General features: G+C 35.2%; 2 protein-coding genes across 4 annotated transcripts; one reads left to right on the top strand and one right to left on the bottom strand.

The window, feature by feature from the left end:
• Positions 1-304: 304 nt before the first annotated feature.
• On the top strand, positions 305-11,871 carry LOC120631948 (post-GPI attachment to proteins factor 6). Its single transcript, XM_039901658.1, has 4 exons — positions 305-803; positions 3,569-3,820; positions 8,541-9,680; positions 10,907-11,871. The coding sequence occupies exons 1-4, from the start codon at positions 521-523 to the stop codon at positions 11,632-11,634; spliced, it is 2,403 nt and encodes an 800-aa protein (XP_039757592.1). The 5' UTR covers positions 305-520; the 3' UTR covers positions 11,635-11,871.
• A 5,141-nt stretch (positions 11,872-17,012) lies between these two features.
• On the bottom strand, positions 17,013-19,330 carry LOC120631947. Of its 3 annotated transcripts, none has more exons than XM_039901654.1 (3): positions 19,262-19,330; positions 18,864-19,091; positions 17,013-18,315 (listed from the first exon to the last, which is right to left on the bottom strand). In XM_039901654.1, exons 2-3 carry the CDS (start codon positions 19,026-19,028, stop codon positions 17,944-17,946), a joined length of 537 nt encoding a protein of 178 aa, XP_039757588.1. In that variant the 5' UTR covers positions 19,029-19,091; positions 19,262-19,330; the 3' UTR covers positions 17,013-17,943. The 3 variants fall into 3 exon arrangements, with proteins under 3 accessions (XP_039757588.1, XP_039757591.1, XP_039757590.1); XM_039901657.1 differs by lacking the exon at positions 19,262-19,330 and adding an exon at positions 19,163-19,260; XM_039901656.1 differs by lacking the exon at positions 19,262-19,330 and having other exon boundaries at positions 18,864-19,225.
• Positions 19,331-19,491: the final 161 nt, after the last annotated feature.

The raw sequence follows: 19,491 nt of genomic DNA, 5'->3' as shown, positions 1-19,491 counted from the left end.
CAGTGATACCATAATATATACATTGGATAGTATTCAATATTTTTACGAATTTAATTTCAGCATAAAATAATAATTATATTTATATGTGTTACTTCAATTCAAGTAAATTTTTAATCAATTTTGAATACAACGTAAGAAATGTATTGTTACGGGTTATATCCACTTTTTTTTAGTAATGGTAGCACATCAGCATAGGTCAGTAATTGAGGTCAGTACTGTTTATGGTTAAGCTGTCATTTATCCATAATCATCTGCTGTCACTTTGACAATAAGTTGTCAGTGTCAAATGTCAATGGGAAAAAGTTGTTGGAGTGTCCAAAAGTCAAACAATAATAAGTGGTCGAAAGGCGAAACTCGAAACACTAATCAAAATTCTGTGATCGATGATCGACGTCGAACGTATATTTCGTGTAAATAAATATGTATCGATAGCAAAAATATCTTCTTTATATATTATTTATTAGTGAGTGCATGCTTAAAGTTTTATCTCCAGCTAAGATTGGAAAGGTTTTGCCGCGAAATGAGATATGTTTATTTGTTATTACTCTATATTTGTTATGTGGCTTCCAATGGTGATAAAGAGGATGAAATTGAGTACAGGAAAAGGAGGATTATCGAGCAATTGATGAACACACGACCTGTTCTATTACCAGGGTATCAGTTGGTAACCAGACATGTGGGCATCGATGTGTTTATGTACAGGAGTTATCGGACAGTTGCTGTTGTTTTCTATCCTGTTACGAACGACTTGAGTGATGCACGGTTTACATTTCAATGCGAAGAACTTCATTTGAATAACATAGGTTGGTTTTTGTTGATTTTATATTCCTACTATTATTGTTCACAGCAATAAAGCAACAGATTGTTGTGATTTGGTGTATAGATGTATTTTACTTAGGGCTGGAGAGTAGATAAAGGCAAATTTTTGTCCTAAAAATCCACTCCCTTAAAAAGGTTAGGAACTTGAAAGTTCTCCTATAAAGATATAGACACTAAACTATTCAGGTAGATTTATATAAAACAACTTGCCAACCGCTTCATGTAAAGTTCAAATGCAAAAATCTGAATTATATTAATTCTATACCTTCCTGCTAAAGTCTTATCAAATTGACTCAGTTATTCTCAAAGACTAGCCCATCAAACAGATAAAAGTTTTCCTGATATTTTTAGGAGGCAGTTCAATTTGTTTAATTTGTTGTAAGATAAAAAAAAACTAACAACTAATAATAATGTAACAATACTCTTTATAATGTATTACTACTAATAATGTTGTATTTTTAGCATATAAAATCAGTATCATATCTCATTAATGTTTAAAAATATTTGTAAAACTCAACCAGCTCATTATAACTTGATAAGCATTATACTATGATAAAGATTCTAGTAATGTTTATATTATGAACCAATTAGGTTGGGCTTGTTTTTGTTGTATTTTTAATTTTTTTCAAATGTAAACTATAAAATTAGGTGATGCAGTCTCTGTTAAATTGCTAATTGTTGTTTTTTATGGCTCAATAAAAGCAGAAGAGAAGCCATTCTAAAAGAAAAGTAAAGTTTTTCTAGAAAAACTATATTTAAGTGACTTATGATATTGATGTCTCCAGATTTTTTCCTGCAAATGTGTGCAATGGTAGATAGGCAAGTTTGGAAACTGCACTATTGAGTTTTCATATTGGATCACTGGCAAGTTTGGCAAGCTTTTTAATTGATGTGAATTTTTGCATTTATTGACATTTATAGGCCAGAGAATGTCATAGACCATTTTAATTACGCAAAAAAAAACCTCTCACATAGATATAATGCATAAATAGATAGATCGATAGAGCAAAGTATTCCTATGGAATTTTATATATGTCTGTGTTCATGAAGCAATTGAAGCCTTCGCCAGCATAGACTCTGTGCACAGGTTGTATCTAAGTGTGCTACTTGGAATGCATTGTCAGTCGTCATTTAGTCTGAGCCAAGACCAAGCTGAGCTGCTGAGTTACCACTACGGCCCGGCTCGGCACTATTCGCTTAGCGTCACGGCGGGGCGTCTCGTCGCACACAAGCTACGAGTAAAGATTGCATGTCGCAACTATTTAAATCGGAATTACTCAAATAATCTAGTTTGATTAAATAAACGCAGTTGCAAGGAATCCTTAATACCTCCTTGTTTGCACGTTAACCCACGTACCTATGTAAGCGTGCAAAATTACAGGAAATGAGTAATTTTTATCTCTGTAAACGAAACCACTCGTTTGAAGCCAGTAAATTAAATGATCTGACTTATGTGAAATCCGCATCGTTGGTCTAGAGGTTAGTATGTTCTAATAACAAGGTCGAAACTCAAATAGGAACCTACGAGAAAACATATTATGCAATTTGGAAATAGCGTATCAAATGGATCTTATAAACCTTCGTTTCAAGTTCCATCGTTCCATCCATATGCAGATATTATATGCAACAAGCGTTCTTCGTTAGAGTCAAACTGGGTCCATTTTACTTTGAAGTTTACTATTTCTATACTCTGAAACGAATGCACGATTGTGAGTATCCAGAAACTAAGTTGCGGGTGGACAGTGGACGGTGCAGCACGGCGTAGTTATGCTACCGGAACAGTGCACGGCGCGGTGGCACGATGAATGTCACATTGCGGCGTAGCGAAACGATGCAAAGTTATTCTGACGAGAAAGCGGTGACCCTTGCATTAGCTAAAAAAAACATCGAAACCAACTTCTTCTTTCTTCTTTGTCGCAAGTAAACAACTCTCTCTTCTCTTACCGTTTATTTATGCCAGCTTTACTTATTAAGGCACGCAAGGCAGTACGATCTTGAGCCTTTCGTCTTGGATATTCAAGCGAATGCATTTACAAATCCTGTCGATCCAACGGGTCGGTACTCTTCCTCTGCTCCTCTAACCCTCCACACGCCTTGCCACGTGGCCAAAAAGTAAGAGCTGTAAAGACAGCTCAAAGTAGCTCATACACTAGAGAGACGGGTCTGGATCATCAGCTCCTCCAGGATAGACACGTTTTTGCGATGCGCACTCCATGGGCACTCGCAACATTTTGCGCCAGCACAACATTTAGCATCGTCGCAGCGCAACATCAATTCTGGAGAGGTTACGAGATTTTAGGGTCCAGGTTTCTGAGGCGTATAAAATATACAAAACATCAGTGATCGCATTAGTTTCACTTTTGTCTTGCGCTAGATGTTCCGATTCCTCTGATTCAACCGGATCTTTTCGTGAGGTTTTACTGCTACTTTAGTCATTTGCGCCCTTTTAAGCACCTCTTTTTTACTGTCACTAGTTACCACCCTACCGACAAAGCCGCTAAGCGATTTAGCGTTCCAGTACGATGTTGCATAGAAACCGATTAGGGGTATGGGCTTAAATCACTGCCATACCCCTAGCAGGTTAGCCCCTTACCATCTTAGACTGCATCATCATTTACCAGCAGGTGAGATTGCAGTTAAGGGCAAACTTGTAGTGGAATAAAAAAAAAGTTATTAGCGATCCCAGGTAAACAAACAAAACGAAAGCAAACAACTGAACGGCGTCTCAAATTAAACTCTTTTGTTTCAGGATCATGTAGCCCCAAAGAAGTAGTCATCCATCTTAAACAAGGCTCATACCCGGCGGTTAACCCGGATGGATATAATTTCCCAAAGACCTTCGTTAATCCTGTATTAAGGGAGGAGCCGATACATACGATAGAACTGCTTTCCAATGGCACTAACTTGACGTATTCAATACCGAACCCTAAGCCTGGTATATGGTATGCATTGGCATATATAAAATGGCAGGATCCGAGAGCTCAAAAGGTTGAGCAGCAAGGTTAGTACAACAATTTCTTAAAAATGTATTCACTACTATAGAGCTAAGAATATTTTCGTCAATGAACTGGAGTATCTAAGTACCTGACAAGAAAATTCAGGAGTTTCTCAGTAGGTAAACGAAAGAGAGAGCCTTCAGCATCTCTTATACGCTATTAAAATAGGTATGAAGATATCCGTAGTTGAATCACAGTTACCGACATTACTGGCTCTATCGCGGACCACCAATTATTGGTTTCCAAGGTGCTGGAATAGCGTTCTACTAGAAAGTAAGACGAGTCGCAGGAAGCTGCTAGGCACGAGATTTTTGAATTCGAACCTATCCTAGACCTATGCCAGCCACCAGCCGCGAATGTCCATAGGTTGAGCTAATGTATTAGAGACTTCATGTCGCTACGGGGTTCGCTTTGCAAGGCTACAAAATGCTTTATTAGTGACTCCAAAGCGCTCGCAGTGAAATATTCAAGGCTGAAGGCACGTCAAATAAAACAAATGAATCTCAAAATACCATCCCGTGTGCTCAAAGGCTGCGTGAATCACTCAAGGAAATTGTGTAAGTCCATTATTCTGTGATATCATTGTCACCCACGTGACTATCGCGTTCGAGTGGATTTCGGATGTCATAACTGTTTTTAACTTTGTGCATTGTATTTACTGCTAACAAAAGCTATTTTCACCTCTACCTAGCATGAATAATCCTTAGTCTATCAACTAGAAGTTGGATACTATATGGGCCTAAGGCATCCTCTCAGAAGAGAAGGATTCCGTAGTCCGCTGCTGCTTTAATAAGCTTTGATAATTATCACGTATTAGCGATGAAAATCGGATACGCGTCCTCTCCGAGCAATAGGAATGGGCATCGCTCATTTCCTGGTACTAGAAATGCCTTGATTGCAAACCAAATACCGAACCGATGCTTGAAATCTTTCTTAGAGCCTCGTTTCGATTCGTCGTCGAATATGCGCACGGGCAGCGACCACTACCTACCGACTACCGGGTACTTCCTCTTGAGCAGTGGCGTGCACAGGTTTTTTGACCAGGGTATGCATAAAGCAAGTACATGGCAAAAAATGGAAAAAATCCCCTCGAATACGAGCTATATAAAGTAATTTGGGTATGCAGTGCTTTTGTGCATGTATGAAGTGCACGCCACTGCTCTTGAGTGGGTGAGCCTTGCCTATAGACTAAACAGCAGGGTGATTACGTATCTAAAGACACGCTTGCGACAGGCGTAAATCTATTATGAAAATTAAGCATAATTTGCGTTACTCCGTGAACAGTAGAATAATCTGTATTTAGGTGTCATTTGTAATTTCTTCAATCTTTATACTCTCTACAAACAGATCTTTGGAAATTTATCCTCTAGGCTCGTTTTGCTGCGACTTCGAAACATCCTCAGGAGATGTTGAATTTTCAATTAATAATTGTTAAGCACTGATTTTACAATTGTAAAATCAACATCTCCTGTGTATACTCCTGTATATCAAGGCATTCATCCAAGGCGTGAATTTTGCCATCTTTGCTGTCAAACGTCACTTTTGTAATTTTTTTTGTAAGTAAAAGGGACGTTTCGCGAGATTTACGCCTGCCGCATGCTTGTTGTCGAATACGTATTCACTTTGCTGATCTCAAGGCTGACCTTCTAATTTCAATGAGTCTGTCGTACAGAGGAACTTCTCCGAAAGTGTCCGGAATGATATCACGCAGAAGCTCAGGGAGACGGGAATGACTTTGTAATTCAATGGATTATATCCGTGTAATTTAATCACAAACGTAAATAGTAATAACCATATAGGTTATAGTCTGGTGGTTAAGACTTCAGCGTTTCTTACGGGAGAGCAGAGTTCGAACCCCGGCACGCACCTCTAACTTTTCGGAGTAATATCCGTTGTTAACAATTGAATATCACGAAACTTGCATGTGTTTTTAATGGCGTGTGAAGTCTACCAATACACACATGGCCAGCGTGGTGGACTATGGACCTAACCTTCCCATTCTAAGGGCAGACACGTGCTCTGTAATGGACCGATAATGGGTTGATAATAGAGGTTGCGGTAATTCCACCAACAAAAACATTCGGAACGCCTGTCCGACAGTCGTAAAAATATGCCAAAACCAAAACGAACCTAGTCCAAGTAATAATTGACGGACCAAGTAGATGGCATACCTGATTTGTGGACAACCATCGCCTATAACCAGAGCATCTAAGTGCCACCATCTGTCCAACAACCTGAAGTGTATGTGTTATGCCTTCTTCTTAGTCGTTACAGTCTTGACAGACTGGTCGTGGTCGTCATCTGGGTGTTATGACTGGCTTTACAATCCGTTGCCACTCTTCCTTAACGGTTGCCTTTTTTGCGCATTCATGTAGAGGAGCCTCGATTGCGCTAAGCCTTATTGTACATACTTCCCTGGACGAGCTCTGTTACAAAAAGCTAGAAGTCTATGTAGACTTTGTAGAAGTATGTAGCCGAATAAAATTAACTAACTAGCAACAACTGACATGTAGAGTACCGTCAAGTAGGCCGGATGCTGTGACAATCACAGCGACGCGCAATCGAGGTCACTTTAGGGCATTATGTTTTGTTGCTATATACAGAAAACGTGTACACGATTAATATTGAAAATGAGAAAAGTTTGTGAGCTAGGCTAGCAACATTCCGCGGGTGTGAAGTGAGTCGTGCGCCTCCCGCTTTACGTTACGTTTTTGGACACAATGCAATAATGGCTGTATGAGGGTTCTGTACGTTCTTAATTCTGTGCTCTATAGTATTCAACTATTTCACAATGTGAGTAAACTTTTAATTTGTTGAATGAGTTTAAATAACAGTCTAGACTGTTAAAGTAAAAGCAGAGGTCAGTTATTGCCGTTGGGAACTTAATAACTAACTGTCGACCTCTACATGTATATCCTTGATTGCAATCTTACCTGATGATGCGTACTTTAATATATTTACTGTGTCCATGCGACAGACAATGATGACGAGAGGAGCGAGGCAAGAGTATCTAATAGCTCCTTTGTAAAGAAAAGTCGAAAATGCTTAAGTTTTAATTTATGCAACAAACGATCTTAAATAATATGTATGTGTACGATCTACAATAAAACACTCAAGTTGTTCGTGTTTAAGATTGTTAACTTAAATGTAGGCAACCAAGGCAGTAAGATACAGAATAAAATAAGCTTTCATTTGATATCACATACGATTAAATAACTGATGAGCGTATATCGATAACTTTTAGGTACTCACTTGCTTAAACCGGCAATTCCACAGATGGGCAAAGGGGAACAGGGCAACCTATACTTTTTTAATTCTGCAGGGTATGTTGTCTCAACAGGTGTACTGTTTTTTTAAGAACTTCAAAAAAAAAGTACATCAGTTCATATTTTAAATAAAAAAAAAAATTAATAGTATCCGTATGCGATTTGACTACGCAACCTATTCGCCATATGTTATTGAGTATATTTATCTATCGTTTATCAATAATCAATAATAAATAACAGATGAATTTGAAATTCAAGGCAAAATTACGTGACTGGTTGGTTGATAAATGCTATTACTCGGTAAAAGAGTTCTTGGATAATAAAATATAATTATTAGTTTAGTTATTTTTTACTTGACATTCCATGTTTATTGTTCCATACAGAATTAAAATTAATGAAATTTTATTATATTCAGCAGATTATTTTGATTTTATTTATTTTGATGTTTTATTAATTATTACATAAATGAATTTGTTTAAATTAAGATTTGCATGTCATATTATATTATGACTAAACATGTATACCTACAATGTTTTATGCAAATAAAAGGATTTGATTTGATTTGATTTGATGATTTTTTTAAATTCCTTAAGTTTTTGCTTTAGTCTCAATAGACTAATATCTGCTAGTTCCCACGGTAACTTATTATATATTATAGTCCGGTCAATTTAGACATTCGAAGGTGCATAAAATCCCAACAAGCTGAAAATCAGTAAAATTGCTCAAAACATAATTATAAATAATATTTGAAAGTTCCTTATCATTCCCGTGTATGGAAAGATTTTATTCAAGGTCATATCGATCAAGGAAATGAGTAATTCGCGATTTTCAGCAAAAAATTCATCGTTACTTATTTCCTACGAGCCACCATTTCTGAGATATAACGATTCAAAAGTTATAAAAGTTGTTATCGTCATAATATGCACACGTTTCCACGCCACCTATGAGGTAATGTACTTAGCGTGTTTTTTTAAATCGTTTGTTATTTTTTTAATATTATTTATAATTATGTACGGAAAAATTCTATTCATTTTCAGCTTGTTGGATTTGTATGTACCTTCCTACCTACCTACCACCTACTTTAATTTTTTTGTCTAGATTAACCGGCTTTTATAGTAGAATGGTTTTTCTAAATTGCGCACTTAACTTTTCGGAATTACGATGTTTAAACGGTCAAGTAAAAAATCGCGAGGAGACCTGCATGCCTAAGAGACCTCCGTAATGTTCTTAAAGGCGTGTGATGTCTGCCAGTGAGGTTGAGTATGGCCTTTACCAGTGGCGTTCACTGGGTTTCTTACCAGGTCATGCAGCAGGAAAATTGCATAAAACGGCCAAATTTCTCCTCCTATATGAGTTATATATATGAATTTAAGGGTAGCTGAAGTGCACGGCACTGGCCTTAACCTTTTTTAATGCTTTCTTCTAACTATGCCCTTACGTTTTATGTATTTATTTCCAGGTTTAGTAGCAGACTGCCATACAATCTGGTACACGGACCTCCAACATAAAGTCGAAGAGTCCTCTGTATTAATAAACTGTTATACAAGCTTAAACGTCAACTATGCAACTTTACCGGCACTATACAAATGTAAAGCCAAGGATAACATAGAGCCAATAATACTAGAATTAAACGTTATTAACACTACAATTAGCAGTGCAAACATAACTGTGCGAGTGCAATCAGAATCTCCGCCGACAAAAGATGATTATCTCATATACTGTGCCTTCGATCCTACGCTTAATAATACACAGATAATAAATTTCCACACCCACCCAACCGCCATGCACTTTATATACCTGGACATAATTGAAGGAAACACATCAGACATAGCGAATTGTGAATCTTATGATCTCAAAAATTTCGAAGAAAACCAAAATAGGTCTTTAACAGATCTAATGAGAGATGATACAGATAGGTTTTTCACTTTCGCCTACGGATTACCAACAACCGATTTACTGGACATGACCAGTCTAGTGAATGTAACTTCAAGCGAAATAAGGGTTCTGAGATTCGATGTGAACCAATTCATAGATATAGGCGGAAGCTTAGTAATTGAAGCGAGTTTACTTATGAGTGCAGGTTACTACGGTGGGTACAAGAGGGAGCTTCTGAAGGGATCGCTACTAGGTTTTACAGAAGATAACCAATTTTTCAAGGTCGTCGTATGTTTGAGCGTTGGTCACGCCAGCATTCCATTACAATCCGGTCAATGCAGGTTTAACGATCGGGTCACACAGGCGCTTTTTGTGCTGAACAGCACAGATTCCGATTCGATATACGACAAAATTATCATTCCGTATCCAGAGGCAGGGTTATGGTACGTGACGATACGTTTGTTCTGCGATAGCGTCGTCTGTCCATGTCCGACGTCGATCGATGGGACGAAGTATTACGTTCAGACGGAGAAAGGTGATGAAGATTTCAGCACGTTTTCGAATGTTACAAGGAATGGGGAAACTGATTGCAACGCGACCGTGTTGCTATCTCTGACTTCCGGTTCCTGTATCAGCGGGAAGTGTAGTAACAATGGAAATTGTGCATTGAATACTTTCAGCGGGCTCGTGATGTCATATTGTTCGTGCTCTGCAGGATATGGAGGTGAGATTAATCTTATTGAAATTTTAATTTTGGTTATTCACCTTTATTATTAGATTTTCGCTTGCGCTTGACCACAATCTCAACTGATGGAAAGTGCAGATGTGGCCTAAGATGGGACGCGCTTGCCTAGAAGATACCTATTCACTATATATCTTTCTGATTACTTTTTGCATGTAGTTATATCAATGTCTCGATGCGAGCTATCTCTATGCAAAATTTTGGACGTATTTAGAACGTGCGCAAAGTGTATTTGAACCGAGTAAAGACAACTCAATGAAAAACAAACACTAACAAAGGCCGATATAAAAATTATTCTATGTCCTTCTCAAAATTACATAGGTATTGAATTGCCAAATTTCGTCAAGATCGACTAACCCACTGACATTAAAGTTGCGTTGACGCGACGTTAACGTTGTAAAGTTGTAACGAAGACGCTTGCCACTATAGACTTGCGACGTTGACATACCGTCAACGCGACGTTGAAGAAACACTTATGCAAGAATAATGCCAGTGGGATAGGGGCCTAATTTGTTGCACAACAATGTTAATGTTGACGGCCGATTGGCGCAAAGGGCAGTCAACCTGCTTTTTGATTCCCAGGCCGTGGGTTCGTTTCCCACAACTGAACAAATGTTTGTGTGATGAACATGAATATTTTTCAGTGTCTGGGTCTTTATCTGTATATTAAAAGTATTTATGTGCAAATATTCATCATTTATCTTAGTACCCATAACAAAAGCTACGCTTACTTCGGGGTTAGATAGTGATGTGTCTATTGTCTAGTATATATACAACGTGTAAACTAAAACCGAAATAATAATTCAGAGGTTTTAGAGGTACACTATTCTCTGACTCTGAGACCTGTCTGTGAAACCGAAACGCTAATAGTGTTTGATTAAACCATTGCCATAGTTTTTACGGAAACAAATCAGATACAGCCCTAGCGCAATATGCAAAAGTAAAATCAAGTGACTCCTGTCACTTTATTAGCTACGCGTTGTGTAACGTAGGTACTATGCAAGTGTCGTTCTTTTATCTTCAATAGGGTTGTCATAAGTAAACACTGAGAATGTTATGAATTAGTTTGTATGGAAAAATAAATATACTTCTTTTGATTTAATATTTTTCCAGGGTGATTTCTTATGAAATATACTTATGCACCCTTTAACAGTATTTCGTCATATTTTTTTTATTCATGTGAAATAATGGCTTTTTTTTAATTTCAGGTTGGGACTGCTCCGACGATTCAAGGGTCGACAGCCACGCGTACATGCTAGTGTCCATTTTCCTACTGACCCTTAGCAATTTACTTTTTCTCTTCTCCATTTACGTAGCAACAATACGTCTTTACTACGTCGAAGCTATCATGTACGCTTTTACAATGCTATTCTCCACGTTCTACCACGCTTGTGATGCGCCTGCGCAAGTTGCGTATTGTATTTTGAGAGGCAACGTACTACAGTTTGGGGACTTTTATTGCGGTCTCATGTCATTCTGGGTGACATTGCTTGCCATGAGCATTATAGGTTTAAGTTTAAAGTCGTTCCTACAAATCATCGGTGCAATAGTTATAGCTTTATTAACAACGTGGAATATGCATTCGATAGTAGCTTTCCTATTACCTGTTGCATTCGGAGTGTTGGTGCTTTTAGGAAGCTGGTACCTGGATTTTAGAAAGACAAGGTTCTTTAGGTATCCAAAATCTTATTACGCGGTTTACATGCCTATAGGTTTAATTCTGGTGTCTATTGGATTGATTTGTTACGCGTTCTTGCAGACTGAGCAGAATTATAAAATAGTGCATTCCATATGGCATATGATTATAGCCATGGGCGTTGTTTTCTTACTGCCAGATATTAGGCGGCACGGGGAAACCCCGTTTTTACCGAATCGGGAATGCTTTAAATCCCCTTTCTATAGTTACTTTCGTTGTACTCGTCCAGAAAGTCCGTAATGTAATGTAACTAAGTTGTTATATATTAGGAAGTAATTCCCGTTTTCACTAAACCTAGTAAACTGTTAAATCGGATGCCTAATGATTTAAGTGATGCGTAGAAAAAAATAACGTTTCACCAACTCTTAGATGATGACTAGCGATGTTGGGCGCCATCTGAAGTTACGACACCGATTCGGCTTGATGAATTAATCCGGTTTTTTTAATAACCTTAAATCCGTACGAACAATGAAAAATATGAAAATACAAACACAAAATACCACTTGTGGCAAGAATCGTAGACAAATTAATTTATATGAGTTGCCTAGAGAAAATCGATTGGTGGAAGGTAAATGTATGCCTAGGAATCTTCTTTGATCAGGGATTGCTTACAAAGGTATTGAATTGTTCGTCGTAAGTGAACACGGGCTCAAGAATCAAAATTAATTAAGAAAATGTTTTGTATCTGTTTTGTTATTGTTCTTAACAATTATTAATTGTAAAGTCAACATCTCCTGAGGATGCTCTGGTGTCGGCGCAAAACGTGTATAGACCAAACAGATCTGTTTGGTGTATAAAAGTTGAAGAAATTATAAATTACACTATACAGATTATCTGTTTTTCGCGGAGTATAGCAAAGGCCCCGAAGGGCATTCCAATCAAGAGTGAATGGACATCTTGGTAAGCGCGCCCCATCTTAGGCCGCATCATCACTTACCATCGGGTGTGATTGCACTCAAGCGCTTGTCTATATATATATATTTAAAAAAAACTCAGTCAGTCTAGTTTTGTATAGTACCAGCGCCATTTTTTCTGTAATTTTATCGTTTACTAATTATTAATAGAAGACTTGTGATTATCTGGATTGCTACTATAAGAGATATAAAAAAGCCCTCGTGCATAATAGACTTATATTCTCTTCGATCAATTGGATATTATATACGCTGTCAGTATCAATGAAATATCCGTGAAATAGGTTTTTTACTCCCGATTTGGGAGTCCATTTTCGTTAGTTTGCTAGTGTATCAACCAATGGACATTACAAAAACACCTTTTTTTTAAAAAATTCAATATTAAGTATTCAATATAAGTAAAAAAACCGAACACTTGGTAAGTATTTTTAATACGTGATTGATCTAAGCCTTCCTATATTATGCTAATAACTTCATATCATTCTATACTTTAGTTATTAGAAGTGTACGCTGCATTTAAAAAAAAAAAATTTCAAAACGTTGAAGGCGATTTCTAATTCCGTCGTTAGTATATAAAGTGCAATTTTTTTAGCTTGTAAGATGTAAGTGGTAACTCAAAAAAGGTACATAGCTTTCCTAGTCAAGATAGATGTCACAAACTTTATTTATAAGACCCTAAATGATTACATTTAAAGTTGGCATAACGTTGGAATAGTTCTGCTGAGTTTTTGGTGCTCTCAGTTGAAGTATGAGAAATACTGAATAAATATTTCGACGTAAGTCTTATTTGTAAAGCCCAGACAACAGGGAATGCCGAATGTTTTTGAGATTTAGTAAAATTAGATTAAAATTATCACGTGACAATACTCATAGAATTTTTAAAAACTGATCTTATCGATCGTGTATCAAAGTTTTTAAAAAGCGAACGAATACAAAAAAAAAAACGCTTATATTATAAATTTTTTTTTTTTTACTTTGGTTAGTTCAGTCAGTATGCATCTAAAAACAATATTTTCAAAGTGTTGGGATGGGGCAAATAATACCCATTTCCTGAATCGCGACGATCTATATATCTCTTCGGCATTATTGCACGCCTCATAAGCGAAGCGTTGAGGTTGTGCTCTACTCTCGACATTTCAAAAATGCTTTTTTTGAAACTGAAATTGATTTTTTGCTATTTATATTGCACTTACAGGTTAATTTGAGTACACTAATATCAAGTTAAATAATTTGTCAGGCACATAAAATACATTTCAATAACATTTTTTTTGTTTAACATAGTAAATAATAACACTAAACATAATCTTTTCTGGACGTCCGTGTATGGACGGGTGTATGTGGCATCAAAATTGGTCGAAAAAATTATCGTATCGGAATAATTTTTTTTTAATTATCTAAAGTAACACACGACATAATTTCTTAGTTAATATGAGCGTTCAATTCACTGTCGTTAAATTTCCATGTAATTATTCTAGCTAATATTAATTGTAACTTTCAATGTGCAATCATTATGACATTCCCGTGTCTTGTTTACAAAAAATGAATAATAATTAATATGAAAAAAAAAAATTGTAAAGAGCATTGAAAGTTTCAGTTAAAAAAAAAAAAATTTTATTGTGAAAAAAATGAGATTATGAGGCGTGCAGGCGTTTTGGATTTTTCAAATTTCACTTTATACTACAGTAGTAATTTATACTAAAATATTCCATATTTACAGTCTAGTTTAAGTTGTTATATTGTTGCACATTTATAACAGACTATACATTCCTTTTTATATTGTTGTAAATTACTTTATTTATCATTCCTGTATTAATATTATGAGCTTTTATGTTTGTAGGTCGCCAACGGTATGAAAACGCATGGCTCACACCATAATTAGTAATATATTGGTGTATCCACAGAATTAAGAATACACAGAAACCGTGCACACGACTTATATTCAAGCATCAAACCACTAAAGAATGGTTTCTCGAACAAACAGCAGTTACAGTCATTATTTTACCTATTATGTTCTAATCGTTTACCAAAAAATTTAAAAATAATTGTGACCTAGCAACGTTCCGCGGGTGTAAAGTGAGAGGTGCTCGGGGTGTAATCAGCCGATAAGTTGCTTTACAAAGTTGTAATTTGTTAAAATTGTATGGATATTTTTTGACAATGACAACATTGCTAAGTAATCAATCTGTAAATTACGGATAGATTGAATATAAAAAATGGGCAACAGTAATTAAGTTACCTCTAATGTTCTTAAGAACGGGGAAAATAGGTAAAGATATGCTCGGGGTGTTTTCTCTGTATTTGAACACAATGCACTGCATGCAATAATGGCTGAATGAGGATTCTGTATGTTATTAATTCAATGGGTGATCGATATTTGTTTGCATTTTCTTCTACTCATCTTACAATACAAATAATGTTATCATTATTATCTTTTAAGTCTATGGTATGTTTTAAATTCGCGGTGTAAAATTTATTTGCATCTGCAGATGAGACATGAAAAAGTGTAAAAGATAAAATCGAGAATTCAACCATATACGAGTACGGAGTAGGTCCTAGATTAATTTGTTTTCCATTTTAGACGTCATCCGGATGTAGGTTGGTAACTGAAATGTATTTATTTATTTTGTAAACAATGACGTATTCTTAACCGCTAATGGATGAAACGATGATCACTGTAAAAGTATAAAATTGTGGTTTTATCCACGGTCACTCGGGAGTAAGCACTAAACTACGTTACCTTACAACTCCATGCCTATATTCCGTAGCCATATTAGTTATTTAAACTTGTGCCATACCATTTTTTTATTTTAATAATTATAATTTAATATTTTCCAAGCTCTCTTTACCTTACATAAAATATTAATAAAAACCCACGTTCTTGCTACTTACTAACAGCAAAGGATGGATAATGTATGTACCGAACAATCGATGTATTTTGTTTGTATATATAGCGTCGTTATAGTCTATGATGTTATGGTCATACAAAATGACGGATGGTACAGACAATTAAACGAAAAAACAAATATATATATCAAGTTAGGTATCAAAATAATAAATTTTTAATTTTAACTTTGAATAGAATAATCTCAGGGAATACCAGTTACATTTGTAAGCTTATTTTTGCAACCTTAATATAACCCAAAAACATGTTTACTTTCGGTTGTTCGCTTTTATATATCATCACAATGCGATCCATAATTAACGCAGGTCAAACCACCGCGAAGTGCTATCTTTAAATAATTGAAAAATGAATAATTTAACTTATTATTTAATTTTTTACCTTTATTTTGTAGAATTAGAACATTTAAGTAATCGAAGGGGACCACAGATTATTAGTTATTTGTCTATTTTTAATTATATTAATGAATATAATATTATTAAGCCTTATATAAAATGGTAGTCCAGAAAGGTTGTTTTTTAACTGTTCTGATTTATTATTTCTACAAGAATTAGTAAATATATTCTTATTTACAATTTGAATCGTTACTTATTATCATGTTGCATTTTCAAAGTTTAAATATATTAATAAGATTGCTGGCACATCAGCTTCCTTACTATTTCTTAAAGCAATATTACTTTGATATTAGTGACCTTTTGTTTCAGATCTATATCCTTATTTTTAGGGTGTCAAGGTGTGTCAATTGATATTTTTTTTTTAAAGTGCTTTAGGCAATGGTAGTGAGCCTCCTGACAATCAGAGGGGTTTCGTTGGCTTTCATTAGTCGTTGTAAATAAAGAAAAAATTAGTGTCATTCTTAAATCCAACGAACGTTGGGTATCCAACGCAAAATTCCTTCGTGGGATTGTTGTAAAATGAATATTTCATAAATATATTTTCATACAGATTAATAATTTCCACAAGTGTGCTCATTTAATTCAGTTGCATACTTCCTTTATATTAATAAATTAGATTAAATTAATTGTTAAAAAGTGTAAACGAAAATAAAATGTTCTTTACTGTGACTGTTAAAATATAATTTAGACAAGAATGTGTGTTGTATTTAAATTATAATTTGTTGCATCTTTGATGTAGAAGTTATAAAATGACCGGCGTTGCGTCCATATCGGTCCGACAATTGCCAGTCATAGGGTTTCTTTGGAGCTTTTTTATACCACTACAATTTGAGCCTTGAGTGCGATCTCACCTGTAGGGCTAGCATGCGCACCACGAGATAATCTCTACCCGTTACTCGTATTTTTTCTATAGAGAGAGCGCATCGTAGCCCTACTGGTGGGGCGTTATGATGCAGTCTAAGAAGGTTGCGGGTTAACCTGTTTCTACGCGGCATCATACCGTAACGCTAAGCCGCTTTCCAAAATACCCAAATAACCCCCGCCGAGAATCGAGCCCGGAACTCCACCTTAAGACCGCAGCGCTCACCACTGCCATGGAGATCGTCAAGAATTTCTTATTGGTCCTATGTGAATATATCAGAGATCATTATAACTCAAACATAGAGTTACATCATTAGCAAACAAATGTTGGTTGTCCTACTAATCCAACGACAAATCCTTTCGTAGTAAATTTGTTTCGTTGGCACTCTGTTCGATGTGTACGCAACTTGTTACCAATATTTTAATCAAATTCCTAATTTCATAAATAATGTGCTAAATTTGTTGGTTCTTGATAGCTTGCTGATAATATTAATTATTGTTTAAAATATGTTGCCATTTTATAGTTTTTTTTATTGCTAAATGTGACGATAATTAAAGACAAAAATATATTAAATATATTTAAATTTTATTTCGCCATACATTCCTTAGATTAACCTAACTAAAAAGCTTCAATAGCTTGTCAAGTCTTATTTACATTATTTTTATTGAAACAAATCACTGAACACAGCTGTACAGTGCTTTTTGCACCTTTGCGTTTTCCCTATGGAAAAGAATAAACATAAAAAATGGAAAAAAATAAAACTTATGGTTTTATCATCATTTTCATCATAGATTGACGTCCACTTCTGGATACAGGTATTTTGTAGGGAGTACAAAAAGCCCAGTTCTGGGCTGTTTGTTTCCCGTTATCTCAACAGTTTACACAAATATAAATTATGCAAAGTAAAAGTAAGGTAATTACTTTTGCTGGACAGAACAGTATTACAGTGACACTGCTAAAAATGCAGTAGGTATTTAAATTGCCCAATTCTGTAGATAGGTAATAAATTTTAGAAATGATATACTAAACTTATAACTTTTAAAATTTTATACCATACTATTTTTAACTGCAAATGTGACGTTAGGTAAGTTATTGCTTTACAATTTATGATAAATATACTAGTATGTATTAAACACTTTTGGTATCAAGATCCTACATTTGAGCATAGATGAATCTCAAAAACATGCTTTTGTGTACTTGTAGACAAGGGCACAAAAAAATTGAATAGCACTATAATTTTGCCTGTCAAATTTTATAGTAAGGCAATCATTTATAAAGCTTATAAATGATATATTCAGAGGTTATTGAGATTGACAAATGGACAATCGAGTAGGCTCAGAGACATTGAGGCTTCAACCAGTCAATCAAATTTATCTTATAAATATAACATATTTATAATATATTTTTCCCTAATATTAAATTATTTTATCTATTTTTAATATTTTCTAAATCATTGTTAAATAATGCATGAGATAAAATTATTTATCTTACACTACCAGGTCCAAACCGTATCTCTTTTTCAAACTGTTCTGCTTTTAAAGTTCCGTCTATACTGACACAGTGGGCATTAAAGACGCTATAAGCTGACACCTCTCCTTTCTTTTTCGGCCTAGTCCTAGTATTTAAACATATGCCTATTAGGGCGGATACAACAAAAAACACTGCACCAAATTGTAGCTTTAGGAAGATCACATATAACGTTATCCAGATAGTGGCATATAATAGCCATTTTATTGTGAAATATAGCCATGATTCTTGGTTTTCTTCAACTACAGATTCATTTTCTACTTCTTCTTCCATGATAAGGTGTGTTTTAGGAACATCGTTTTTGTCTAGTACTTCTTCATTTTCCAGCTGTAATTTAAAAAGAAAAGTACAGTCAATAAGAAGTTAAATGATCAATGCCTAGTTGGTAAGGATGTTGAAGTACCAATCACACAATCCTTGGTTTTATTCCAGAGGTTTTGGTAGGTTGGGCTAAGAATTTTTAGGTGCTGGATTTTTCATTAAAAAATTCTCAGTTCCAACAAAATTGTGTAGGTTTAAGCTCTCTAAAACCCTTTTTCCTACAAGCCCTGTGCCCAGCAATGAGATGTTAACAGCCTAGACATAAGAAAACCTGACATAAATGGTCACACCTCTCGCTCTATGAGGATACAATCTTTGCCTGTGTGTTGCTGTGCTGTAAAGCTATTCCTCCATAGCTTTACAGTGCATTTTGCTGTCTGCCTAATCACTGTAGGTGCGTCATGCATATTTCCACATGGCGGGACTCATCATTACATCTTACTCTAACATTGAATACAGCATTTCAAACTTAGATCTCTGGAGTATGTTTGGACAAAAGTTTCACTGTAATAGCCCAAATTTAATTTTTAAATATCTGCTTAAATTCAACTTACCAACAAAACTGTATCCTCATTTTTGTCTTTTTCCATGTCTCTTAGAAATTTCGGAATTAGAAAATTAAATAATTTCTCCCTTGTTTGTACCAGCTTTTCCTTTGCGTTATCTATCATTTCCTTTCTCCGTCTGAGCGCGCGATACTCTCTTAGTTTTGCCTCCATAAGGAAATTTTATTATCAATATAAATTTTTGCTACCCTGATTGTTATTGCCTTGATTAGTTATCTGAAATTATCGAAACGTGTAACATCATAACAAATAAATGAGAAAACGTTTTTCAAGGTTTTTACTGTTACTTGATATTTTTTATATTCAAAGGAGTAAAGTTCCATTCAATTACTATAACTTTCATAATTAGATTATAAAAATAATAACTTTATAATAAAATAACTCACAAAATAAAGTAAAATTATTATAAAAAGTCGCAGCTGTTATGTTGACGTTGCATTGTCAAGGAGAAATAACATTTGTCAACTGTCAATGTCATTTCACTATAACGTCATGAGATTGGTCCAACGAATGTTGATAAAAGAAAAAGATCTTAAGGGACTCTAACATTAATGAACAATTAAATTAAAAATGATCTAAAGTCTAAACTATTAAATCCGTAGGTACTAAATAAGTA

Source organism: Pararge aegeria, chromosome 19, assembly GCF_905163445.1.
Source record: "Pararge aegeria chromosome 19, ilParAegt1.1, whole genome shotgun sequence".
In the NCBI taxonomy this organism is placed as follows: Eukaryota; Metazoa; Arthropoda; class Insecta; order Lepidoptera; family Nymphalidae; genus Pararge; species Pararge aegeria.
Note: the sequence above shows the minus strand (reverse complement) of the source record. Positions and strands in the feature narration are given on the sequence as shown.